This window comes from Anomaloglossus baeobatrachus, chromosome 6 (assembly GCF_048569485.1).
Source record: "Anomaloglossus baeobatrachus isolate aAnoBae1 chromosome 6, aAnoBae1.hap1, whole genome shotgun sequence".
NCBI classification, from domain to species: domain Eukaryota; kingdom Metazoa; phylum Chordata; class Amphibia; order Anura; family Aromobatidae; genus Anomaloglossus; species Anomaloglossus baeobatrachus.
The window spans coordinates 332,112,750-332,125,999 of NC_134358.1; the positions used below are offsets into that span (position 1 = coordinate 332,112,750).

Here is a 13,250-nt window from a genome sequence, read left to right on the forward strand (position 1 = left end):
AGTGCCTGGAGACCGGTAAATCCCACTTCACCCAGAGCCCTGTAAAAAGGGATGGGGAAGGAATCAGCATGTGGGCTCCTGCCGCCGTACCCGCAATGGGTACCTCAACCTTACAAACACCTCCGACATACAGTGGGGTGAGAAGGGAGCATGCTGGGGACACTATATGTGTCCTCTTTTCTTCCATCCGACATAGTCAGCAGCTGCTGCTGACTAAAAAGTGGAGCTATGCGTGGATGTGTTGCCTCCTTCGCACAAAGCACAAAACTGGTGAGCCAGTGATCCCACTGGGGGTGTATAGCCAGAAGGGGAGGGGCCTTACACTTTTAAGTGTAATACTTTGTGTGGCCTCCAGAGGCAATAGCTATACACCCAATTGTCTGGGTCTCCCAATGGAGCGACAAAGAAACAACATTTTAAATGTAATTTTTTTCACTACTCAATAGTATTCAATTCTGGGAAACACCTGTGATGTCAATATGATCACTACACCTCTATATTAATTAATTATGTGTAGTTTGTAAAATGGGGTCATTTATAGGGAGTTCTGCTGTTCTGGCACTTCGGGAGCTTTGCCAATGTGACATGGCATCCACAAACCATCCCACCAAAATCTGCACCCCCCAATATGGCACTGTATCCCTGCTGAGTTGTAAGCTGCGGTTGAAAAGTGGTTTCTGACCACGTATGGGGCATCAACGTACTCTGGAGAAGTTGCATAACAAATTATTTGTTTTATTTTCTCCAATTATCCATTTTCAATATTAAAAAACTTGGGGCTGAAACAACATTTTAGTGTGGAAAATGTAATTTTTCATTGTCACAGCTCTGTAATAAATCTTTTGTGAATCACCTGTGAGTTTAAAATTAACACTACAACCCTAGACAAATTCCTCAAATTGTGTAGTTTCTAAAATAGGGATATTTGTGGGAGTTTCGTTTTGGCATCTTAGGAACTATTCTAATCTGAAATGGTATCTACAATCTGTTGTAGCAAAAATTGCATTCCAAAAGACAAATACTGGTGCTTTCCGAGCTCTGCTTTGTGCCCAAACAGTAGTTTCCAACCACACATGGTTATCCCTGTGCTCAGAAGTTACACAATAATGTATGGGGTCTCTTTTTGCCTGTAAACCCTTGTGAAAATGAGAAATTTGTGGCTAAATAAACATTTTTGTGGAAAAAACATTGTTTTCATAGCCCAGTATTAATATATTCTTGTGAAGCACTAGTGGGTTCAAGACCGACAAGTCAGCTAAAAAAGGTTATTCCTCAAGGGGTGTAGTTTCAAAAATGTGGTCACTTGTGGTGCTTTTCTGCTATTTTGCCATCTTGGGTCCTCTGCAAATGCGACATCACATTGTCAATCTATTCAAGCTAGAATGGCGCTGCCGTAATCATATGGTGATCCATCCCTTCCGAGCCCTGCCGTGTGCCCAAACAGTAGTTTGCGACCACATAATTGGTATCCCTTTACTTATTTTTATATTTATAGTAAATTAATATTTTTATATTTGGTATCCTTGTGAATTTGTGGTGTCCATTTTCGTTTTTTCAACTTATGAAAATGAAAAATGAGGTTAAGGCATCATTTTAGTGATTTTTTTTTTTAACTTGTAGTTTGCGTGAATCCTCTCACTGCTGGGTAATTTACCGATTTTTTTTTTTTTTTTTTTTTTTTTTTTTTATTTATTTATATTTTTTTTAAATTCCATATTTCCTCCACGAGTTATAACTTTTTTTCCGTCAGTATAGCCATATGAGGGTTTGTAGGTTGCTGGACAAGTTGTACTGTTGAATAACACCATTCAGTCTGTCATGTATTGTACTAAAAGCGGGGCAAAAATACCAACTGCTGTGAATTGTTTGTGTTCTTTTTTTATACTTTTCACTGTATTTCATAGTCCCCCTCAGGCTGATTGCAGCTTCAAGTCTGCTATCACCTATGATATACAGAACAGTGCTTCAACAATTACCTATCAACGCCAACCACGGGCCACCGTTAACTGGAGGATCATAGTGATAGGCATGGGGGTCTTCAGCAGACCGCCGGCTGTCATGACAACCCATCGGCATGTGATGAACGCTCTGCTGGGCGGAATGCAATTAAGTGCTTCCTGTCTGCACATGTTAAACGCTACCATCAGTGATTGACAGCGGCATTTAACTGCTTAAGTCACGTGTGGATCTCTAATCCACCCGCAGCTGTTGGAGGTGTGGCGCCCTGGACAAGCCAGGGGCCACAGGTAACTACACCACCACACCCTACACCCCGGTTAGGCACATCTAAGCCAGACACAAAACCCTTGTTGCCTTCCTCCAGGGGCTGATGTCCACACCAGGGGGCGGAGCCAAGCGGTTGGTCTCCGCCCACCGAGGAGTTCACAGTCCTGGAGGCAGGAAAAGGAAGTTCAGTTAAGCTAGGGAAGTGAAGGAGAGAAGAGTTGAGTTTGGACAGTGAAAGTGGAAGGAGGGAAAGTGAGGAGTAGTGAAGTGGCAAGGGGGCAGACTGAAGTGAGTCCGGGTGTGTGGCCCGGACGGAGCAGCAAGGTTGGCAGACGGTGGTGACCGTCTGCAGGAGTGGCCTATCGGAGTTTGCCGTAAGGACCGTGGACGGGCGGTGGCCCGGCGGTACCGGGACCGGTACACAAGGAGAAGCCAGCACCATTGGCAGGGGCTTTTCGGACCCCGGCAAGGCTAGGAGTCGCTGTGAATTTGCCGAATCCGTTAGTGAAGGGGACCTCCGGGGTTTCCAAACAGTCAAGTCCCGACAGAAGGCAACCATCCAACCGTGAAGGGGAGACACCGCCACCGCCAAGGGCAACAGTTTCCCAGGGCCAGCGCCTGCGGGCAAAAGGGGCTCCTCCGGCCCACATCCAAGTCGGGGAGCGGGTTACCGGTGGGAACCCCTCGGAATCAACATAGAACATAGGTGCAGGGAGAGACAGTCATCACTAACCTACGGGGAAGAAAGAACCGCAGCCGTCTGGGGGACCCGTCCATCCAGCCGTGTGTTTTACCGAGAACTGTGTCATCATCTCAGACTGAGTGAGTACCCCCGTGCCGTACGGCACAGCGCTGCCCCTGCGACCCTGCACCTCACCAGGCCCCGCAACCCGCCTGCCATCATCCCTACCTACCCCATCACCGGGCCCCAGGACAACCAACCCCCTACCCACGGAGGGGAGAAATAACAACTCAGCTGCTCCCTGTCACCGCTCCCGGGATCCCCGTTCAGAGCAGCGGTGGTGTCACCAAAATCACCACAACCTTGGGTGGCGTCACGGACAATATCCATAATCAAAACCCCCACAACCAATCATCCCCTTTTCACTCACGGGCGAGGAGCGCCGCTCGAGTCCCCGGGATCCGGCCCACCGCTCGAGCCACCACCGATCAGCAGCAGCAGCGGCAGCCGGACCCAAGCAGTGGGAGAGCGCAGCGTCCCCTCCTCCGCCCGCGACAGAGGCACTTGATGATTGATTAAACCCGCCATCAAATGCGGGCTGAGCGTGTGAGCCTGCATCAAAGGCAGGAACATCAGTCATGAAGGAGACTTAATCATAGGTTTTGTAAAGTTGATGGAAAAATGAGAAATTGCTGCTAAACCTTTAACCCTTTAGGCTGTGTGCGCACTCTGCATTTTTTGGTGCAGTTTGTTGTCCAAAACTGCATGTCTTTCTTTTTCTCAGCAAAGTCTGAGAATTCAGAAATGCTTTGCACACATTGCTTCTTTTTTTTTTTTATTTTTTCTGCAGTTTTGGTTGCAGAAAAATGAAGCAACATGTCAATTATTTGTAGGTCTTTGTCCTGCGTTCTTATTCCTTCCAGCCATTGATTTTACTGGGACAAAAACTTGCAAAAAACACATGCGTTTTTTTTATTGCGTTTTCTGCACAAGATGTGTTTTTCTGGCACACGGTGCCTTTTTGGGTGACAATACAAAACTGCAGCGTGCGTACATAGCCTTAATTGAAGAACTAGAAAACCAAGCTTGTAGTTGGAGACTCTTATCAAGGAGGTTCCCTTGTGTTATGGTGGTTTTCATCTTTCTCTGTTCTGCTGTTTAGTCCTGTTTGCTCTGAACTTTGCTGTGTGTGCAGCTGTTTTTGACACCATTTGTTTTATTCCATCTCGGCTGCCTTTTTTGATCAGCTTATGAGCACTTTCTGAGGCTTGATAACTAATGGACATAATATATTCAAATATGGTTTAGGAAAAAAAGTGTAAATGTCTTTTTAAATATATATATTTTGTTTTACTGTCTTATCTCCTAGTGGTTACGGCCGGACTTTTTTTAGCTGTACCTCCGCACACACATGCACTGGTGATGGCAATGCCATGGTGACACGGGCCGGGCTACCCTGCCAAGACTTGGAGTTTGTACAGTTTCATCCCACAGGTATAGTCTCTATTTTTATTATTATTTTAGGAAAACTTTTTAAGCACTTCTTAGTTTGCTAACTACTGTATGTTAATTTTTCGCAGGTAAGGTATCAAACTTTGTGTCTGTACAGTGGATTATAACTTAAAAAAATCTGTCAGGTTTAGACCTAGGTAGATAAATAAAAAAAACTATAAAGCAACTGGCAGTCAAGACTTGACGTTTTGTTCCAGTATTTTATAAACTTTATGGCCCCGATTCATCAAGACTGGCAAAATTCAGGTCTGGTTTGATGTGGTGGCGTGGAGGATTAAGTTTCCTGATTCATTAAGAGGCGCACTCCTTAAAGAATCAGGAGCATCTTACAAGCAATGTGGGCCTTCGTGCATCAGTTACTGGAGTAACATTTCTGGCTTAAGTAGTGGCAAAACTTGTCATGATTTAGACCTGCTGTGGTATTGTACCCCTGACCCACCCCAGCTCATTTGGTAGAGCTGGATGAAATTGTGGTGATAACTCTTGTGAAAACACCAAAAGTTGCAACATTTTTGAACGAGTTTCAGTTGAGCAAAACATTTGCGTCTTTTCAATGCTTTTAATGCCTCTTTTCTCACATAAAAGCGTTGATGAATTGGGGCCTATGTGATTAATCACTTCTAACAGGCAGAAATTTATTTCTAAGGTCTATAATATGTCCACTTTTGAGATGATCCTTCTGAAAAACATAATTTGGGGACCTAATCTCAGTTATGCATATTTAAAACTCCTTAACCCCTTAACGACCACGCGCCATGCTGGTATGTCCTAAGCGGTGGTAGTGTAATCAACGGCAGCTGCTGCGGGCAGCTACTGGCGATCCACGCACGTGTCAGCTGATTTGAACAGCTGACATGTATGCCTTGCAGGCACAAGTGGATCCGTGATCCATCTGTGCTTGTTAACCCCTTAAACCATGATGTCAAAATGTGACATCGTGATTTAAATCGCTGCCGCGGTAAATCTTCACTTACCCGGCTCCATTGGCGGCGCTGTGACATGATCACTGTGAGCCGATGGTTGTCATGCTAGCACAGGGTCATGTGGTGACCCCTGTAGCTAGCATGAGTCACTTCCTGTTTCACCCGGCTGAGTGCTGCCCGTGACAAGAGGTGAGTATTTCTGGTGATCACAGCTTTTTATCTGTGATCAACAGAAATAAATGAGCGATCAGACTGCTGATCCTTATAGTCCACCTAGGGCAACTAGTAAAATGTAAAAGTTTAAAAAAAAAAAAAAACCTAACCGTTCAAATCACCCCCCATTCGTCCCATTGAAAAAGGGTTAAAGAAATAAAAAATATACACACGTTTGGTATTGCCACGTTCAGAAGTGCCTGATCAAAATATAAAATCAGTTAATCTGATTGGTAAACGGCGTAGCGACAAAAAAATTCCAAACGCCAAAATGATGTTTTTTGGTCTCCACAAATTTTGCGCAAAATAACGTAATAATAGGTGATCAAAACGTAGCATCTGCACAAAAATGGTACCATTCAAAACGCCAGCTTGTGACGCAAAAAATAAGCAGTCACTGAGCCATAGATCCTGAAAAATGAGAACACTACGGGTCACGAAAAATGGCGCAAAAAGTGCGCCACTTTTTTTGGACAAACCTCTGATTTATTTTTCTTTAACCCTTTACACTAACCAGTACACTATATTTAAAACTTATGGTTTCATTTAAAAGCACAACTCGTTCCGCTAAAAACAAACCCTCATATGGCAAGAGTGACGGTAAAATAAAAAAGTTACGGCTTTTGGAAGAAATGGAACAAAAAATGGAAAATCGGCCAGGGTGAAAGGGGTTAAGAGACAGTGACTGTCTGTCTAAACCCTGATTAGGGAAAATCTACAGGCTGTTCACCATTTTCCTTCTGATACACTGTTGGCATTTCCTTTTCCAGTTTGAATAACAAAAGTGAGTACACCCCTAATTTTATTTATTTTTAATTAATATTTTATGATCTTTTCATGGTACAACACTGACGATCTGACACTTTGATGCAATGTAAAGTAGTCCGTGTACAACTTGTACAAAAGTGTAAATATGGTGTGCCCGCTAAATAACTCATCACACAGCCATTGATGTCAAAACCACGGGCAACAAAAATGAGTGCACCCTTAAGAGAAAATGACCAAATTGTCCCCAATTAGACATTTTTCCTCCCTGGTGTCATGTGACTCATTACTGTTACATGGTCTCATGTGTGAAATGGGAACAGATGTGTTACATTTGGTGGTATTGCTCACACACTCTCTTACTGGTCACTGGAAGTTCAACATTGCATCTCATGACAAGGAATTATTTAAGGATCTGAAAAAAAGAATTGTTGCTCTACATACAGATGGCCTAGGCTATAACAAGATTCCCAACACCCTGAATCTGAGCTGCAGCACGGTGGCCAAGACTATTCAGCGGTTTAACAAGAAAGATTCCACTCAAAATAGGCCTCACCATGGTTGACTAAAGAAGTTTACTGCATGTACTAAGTGCCCTATCCAGAGGTTGTCTTGACAAAATAGATGTATAAGTGAATCCTGCGTTTCTGCAGAGGTTAAAGATTGGGGCTCAACCTGTCAGTGCTCAGATCCTACACCGCACACTACATCAAATTGGTCTGCATGGCTGTCATCCCAGACAGAAGCCTCTTCTAAAGATTATGCGCAAGAAATCTCGCAAACAGTTTGCAGAAGACAAGCAGACTAATCACATGGATTACTGGAACCATGTCCTGTGGTCTGATAAGACCAAGATGAACTTATTTAATTAAGATAGTGTCAAACGTGTGGCGACATTCAGGTGAGGAGCACAAAGACAAGTGTGTCTTCCCTACAGTCAAGCATGGTGGTGGGAATGTCAGGGTTTTGGGGCTACATAAATGCTGCTGGCTGTGGGGAGCAACAGTGCATTGAGGGAACCATGAATGGCAGCATGTATTGTGACATACTGAAACATAGCATGGTTCCCTCTTTTCAGAAACTGGGCTGCAGGGCAGTATTCCAACATAATCCCAAACACACCTCCAAGACTACCACTGGCTTGTTAAAGAAACTGAGGGACAAGGGCCTGGACTGGCCAAGCAAGTCGCCGGAACTGAACCCTATTGAGCATCATTGGGGCATCCTCAAACGGAAGGTGGAGGTGCGCAAGGCCTCTTAACATCCAACAGCTCTGTGATGTTGTCATGGAGGAGTGTAAGAGGATACTAGTGGCTCCTGTGAACTCCATGCCCAAGAGAGTTAAGGCAGTACATGAAAATAACAGTGGACATATAAACTATTGACACTTTGAGCACAATTTGGCAATTTTTACTTAGGGATGCACTTTCTTGTTGCCCGTGGTTTATGCATTGATGGCTGTGTGTTGAATTTAGAGGGCACCAAATTTACACTGTTATACAAGCTGTACACTGACTACATCGTATCAATGTGTCATATCTACAGTGTTGCCCCATGAAAAGAGATTTCTGACCAGTGTCACTTAACTCTGGAACGTTTCAACAGATCCCAGGGATTCTGAGAATTTTTTCGTGACATATTGTACTTCATGTTAGTGGTAAATTTAGGATGATATTTTTTGTTTGTGAATTTTGATTGATTTTTTTTTTTCTTTTCCAAAATTTTTTTTTTTTTTTTTGATCACTTATCCATTGCAATGCATCTTCATTGCAATGGATTATAACTGTACATTTTACACTTATACAAGCTTCTGAGATGATGCTCCTGGCATGATCCCAGTCAGTTGTTACTGATGAGATTCTATGTAGATCGAAGAGGGTAGAGTTCTGCCTCTAGCTCCTCCCTCTTTATCTAGCTCCTCCCTCCTCCCATCATCATAGAATCTCATCAGTAACAATGGTCATCTCCTATCTCAGTAATGGGAAAGACTTTACTGAATATAGATTTTGCCTCCAGAATGAAGAATTTTAATAATTATCAATTCTGGCAAAGAAATAAGCAAATTTGTTTGATAGGAAAATAAGCAACTTTGTGATATATCTTGTGTACTATTAATTAATGAAATAAAAATTAAAATGACAGTTTCTCTTTAAACATTTGTGAAAAACATTAGTTTTAGCTTTTTATCAATTCCAGTTTTTCAGCTACCTATATTTAGAAAGATGGATTTATATGAAAGGAAACCTGTCATTAGATTTATGCTGCTTGAACAAATGTAACATGCATAAGACCCTAGCTGTGTGATTGTTTTAGACATCAGCCAGGGACTATAGGGATTTAGACCGGGGCAGCCACAAGCTGGCTTCGCCTCTGCCAACTCCAGTTGATTAATAGGTCTCTCTATTAGAGCTGTTCGGACTGGCAAAATACCGGGACCGACGGATCACTGCTCAATTAACAAAAAAAACAAAACCCGAGCCGCTGCGGAATCCAGTGCCATATAAGTCAATGGGGGACCAAAATCCGGAGATTAAAAACGTTGGTGGAAGGGATAGGGGTTAGGAGCGCGCGCAGTATACTTACAGAGGTTGTTTCATGGCGGCACACTCCTTCAGGGTCACGCTTTTCCTTTCCGGAGCCGACAATTCAATATTCACTGTTTTGCTTGCCCACCAGCGCATGTAATTGGTTGCCGTTAAACGCTTCCCCACCCTGAGTGTCAGTGTGTCAGCTGACTGCAACGAATCACAGGCGCCAGGACGGCCTGTGGGCAGGGAAAGCAGTGCAAGTGTCTGCGGGTCAGTATGGTGAGCGTGCATGTAGACAGAAACGCATGCAGCCCGCTCCTGTCAGAAGTGTGCACGGCTGTGCCGGTGATGCAATGTCAGTCTCGTGAGAGTCTGGCTTGACATCAGCCGGCACGGCCTGCTGTTCTGTGAACTTGAGCATGCATGTATCTAGAAACACATGCACATTCCTGTCAGAAGTGTTCTTGGCTGTGCCGGTGATGAGATGTCAGATTTGTGCGAGTCCCTCGCAAGTGTGACTCAGGTCTAAGAGAAAACGCATGCGGCTTTTTTTAAAATTTTAAATAAATAATTAAAAAAAACGATGTGTGGTCCGCCCTGATTTTGATACCCAGCCAAGATAAAGCCAGCTTGGGGCTGGTATTCTCAGCCTGCAGACGCCCGGTATTGCTGCATCCATTAGATGTGACAATCCCGGTGCTTTACCGGCTCTTCCCGAATTGCCCTGGTGCGGTGGCAATCGGGGTAATAGCAGGGGTTAATAACAGCACAAAGCTGCTACTAAACCCTAGGTTAGTGATGGCACAGACGTCTGAGATACCTGTATCACTAATGTATAAGTGACAGTAAATAAATACATAGTAAGTGAATATGTCTGGCTCACTGTGTATAAAATAGGTGCCCAGAAAAAATAGGAGTCAATCAAAAAAGTAATAGTTCTGGCACACTAAGAGGAATGAGGACATGAACATTTTTTTTCTTGAATGCAGAATCAATTTTATTAGTGCAAAAAACAAGACTAATTCATCCAACGTTTCGACCGTCTTAGTCGTTATCAAGGATAGAATTATCTACCAAAGAAAATCCTAGAAAATACATCAATACATGATATTACAAAACATATACAAAAGAATTCCTTCACAGTAAGCATCATAAAATGGCTGATGCCATGAACAAACAAATCATCTTATGTAGCACATGATTCCTGGTGATATATGAAAAAAGCGTTACAATGTATGCATGACCTATTGGGCTAAAAAATGCATGATGTTAATAATATGAGTACAGCAAGCATAAACCCACCTATATCATAATGGGAGAATGTACGTTCAATAGAAAATGATCATCACCATTAGGTATGAGAGATCAGGAGGTTACGATCCTATGTCTAAAAAAGGGAATAAATGATATGTGACACATCACAAGACTAGAAAACTAATAAAACACACTCTTTTCCGTATATGGCGTCCAGTGAGCAAACGGATAAAAATGTCTATACCTCTTGCACTGGTCTATGCTAACGAGCAAAACCAAGCTGGAGGCAATCTATGGTTATAGTTGTTTCTAGATGGGGATTAACATGGATATAAACATCACTCAGGTGTACAGTACAGTGGACCATATGATGAAAGAGGTAACGTGTAGGAACATATAGCATATACGAGATAGGCATACTACCTGGAATAATGCGTATTAATTGATAGTAGAAAAAGGGAAATAATAGGATTCCCTCACTGAATAGTTCTCAGTTACCTCCAAGATATGCATATGCTGCAAGTAACATGTACAAGAAAGGAGATTCATACAAGGACAAGTAACACCAATATGAGATACATTTGTACAGGTCTATACCTCTTGTACTGGTCTATGGTAACCGAAAAACAGAGCTGAAGGCAATCTATAATCGTAGTTGTGTCTAAAAGGAGATCAACATGGATATAAATATCACACAGGTGTACATCAAATAGCATGACAGGGAGGGTAACATATAAGCAAGTATACGAGATAGACATACTACCTGGAATACAGTGTAATAATTGATAGCAGAACAATAAGATTCCCTCACTGACTGGTTCTCAGTTACTTCCAAGACATGCAAATACTGAAAGTGACATATACAGGAAAGGAGATTCATACAAAGGCAAGTAACACCAGTATAAGGTACATTTGTACAGGGATACGCTGAGCCATTAATCTATATTACCTTTATGTGGCAATCAGGGGGAAGCCATAAGGAGCGGTTACCATAAACAGAGGGATATATGTCCCTGTGGGACTAAATAAGGAAACCTTGTATAAGCCATTCAATCAAGAATCATATACAGAGAACGGGAAAGACCCAGTGACATGGCACTAAAGGAAGCACATACCTGGAGAAATTCACTGGACAAAATAAGTAAACTGTCAGGCAGTAAGGTGAAAAGATTCTAGGGGGAGATAAAGGACACAATCAGTGGTAACCTGTCAGGCGTGGGGTGGAGGGAAAGTAGATAACACATACCGTGTGGTGGTGGCATATTATTGTTCTGCTATCAATTATTACACTGTATTCCAGGTAGTATGTCTATCTCGTATACTTGCTTATATGTTACCCTCCCTGTCATGCTATTTGATGTACACCTGTGTGATATTTATATCCATGTTGATCTCCTTTTAGACACAACTACGATTATAGATTGCCTTCAGCTCTGTTTTTCGGTTACCATAGACCAGTACAAGAGGTATAGACCTGTACAAATGTATCTCATATTGGTGTTACTTGTCTTTGTATGAATCTCCTTTCTTGTACATGTTACTTGCAGCATATGCATATCTTGGAGGTAACTGAGAACTTTTCAGTGAGGGAATCCTATTATTTCCCTTTTTCTACTATCAATTAATACGCATTATTCCAGGTAGTATGCCTATCTCGTATATGCTATATGTTCCTACACGTTACCTCTTTCATCATATGGTCCACTGTACTGTACACCTGAGTAATGTTTATATCCATGTTAATCCCCATCTAGAAACAACTATAACCATAGATTGCCTCCAGCTTGGTTTTGCTAGTTACCATAGACCAGTGCAAGAGGTATAGACATTTTTATCCGTTTGCTCACTGGACGCCATATACGGAAAAGAGTGTGTTTTATTAGTTTTCTAGTCTTGTGATGTGTCACATATCATTTATTCCCTTTTTTAGACATAGGATCGTAACCTCCTGATCTCTCATACCTAATGGTGATGATCATTTTCTATTGAACGTACATTCTCCCATTATGATATAGGTGGGTTTATGCTTGCTGTACTCATATTAACATCATGCATTTTTTTAGCCCAATAGGGCATGCATACATTGTAACGCTTTTTTCATATATCACCAGGAATCATGTGCTACATAAGATGATTTGTTTGTTCATGGCATCAGCCATTTTATGATGCTTACTGTGAAGGAATTCTTTTGTATATGTTTTGTAATATCATGTATTGATGTATTTTCTATGATTTTCTTTGGTAGATAATTCTATCCTTGATAACGACTAAGACGGTCGAAACGTTGGATGAATTAGTCTTGTTTTTTGCACTAATAAAATTGATTCTGCATTCAAGAAAAAAAATGTTCATGTCCTCATTCCTCTTAGTGTGCCAGAACTATTACTTTTTTGAGTAAATAAATACAAACACAGAGAAAAATCCTTTTTTTGGAAAAAAAAATACAAAAACACACCCTCCTTCACCACTTTATTGATCCCCAACACACCCCTCCAGGTCCTGTGTAATCCACACAAGGTCCCACGATGACGCATCCAGCTCTGCTACATCTCACAGCCAGCGGCCATAGTGAACGATCGCTGGCTGTGAGTATAGCTGCCTATATCTGAGCTGCAATGAGCGATGACTGCAGGTGGACGCTGTCACAGGCTGCAACCAATCAAGACGACAGGACGGCCGGTGGGTGGGGAAAGCACGGAAAGCTGCGCAGTACAGGAAGTGAATGCGTGACCCGGAAGCAGTTTGCCACCATGACACCGAGTCTCGTAAGTATGAAACTGTCATTTAATCCTTGTTTTCTTTATTTTTCAATTTATTTCCCCAGTGCTGGATCTGGATCGTGGACCCAGAATCCTGGACCTGGGTCCAGCACCCGGGCATCTTTTTGAAACCGCGCGGATCTGGACTTTTACAGTCCGGATCCGCTCAGCTCCACTCTCTATGTATACACATTGGAGGAACCTGTAAATCAACTGTAATGAGAAGAAGGCTGGTGACAGACTTTTAAGGTCTTTCTCTGTGGTCCCCAGATGGCTTTCCAAATTATTTTTTGTGGAATGCAGCATCATTTTAGAATAAAACATACCTGGGTGCAATTACCCAGCTAGGTTCTGCTTCATGCTTCCGTGGTTTTGAGCAGTATGGATC

General features: G+C 42.5%; 1 protein-coding gene across 1 annotated transcript in view; it reads left to right on the top strand.

Annotated features, from left to right (window-relative positions):
* Positions 1–13,250, top strand: part of SDHA (succinate dehydrogenase complex flavoprotein subunit A) — a 130,853-nt gene that overhangs the window by 62,088 nt on the left and 55,515 nt on the right. Inside the window, exon 7 of the mRNA XM_075314948.1 lies at positions 4,278–4,402. Coding sequence (XP_075171063.1) covers positions 4,278–4,402 — 125 coding nt within the window. The remainder of the gene's footprint in view (positions 1–4,277; positions 4,403–13,250) is intronic.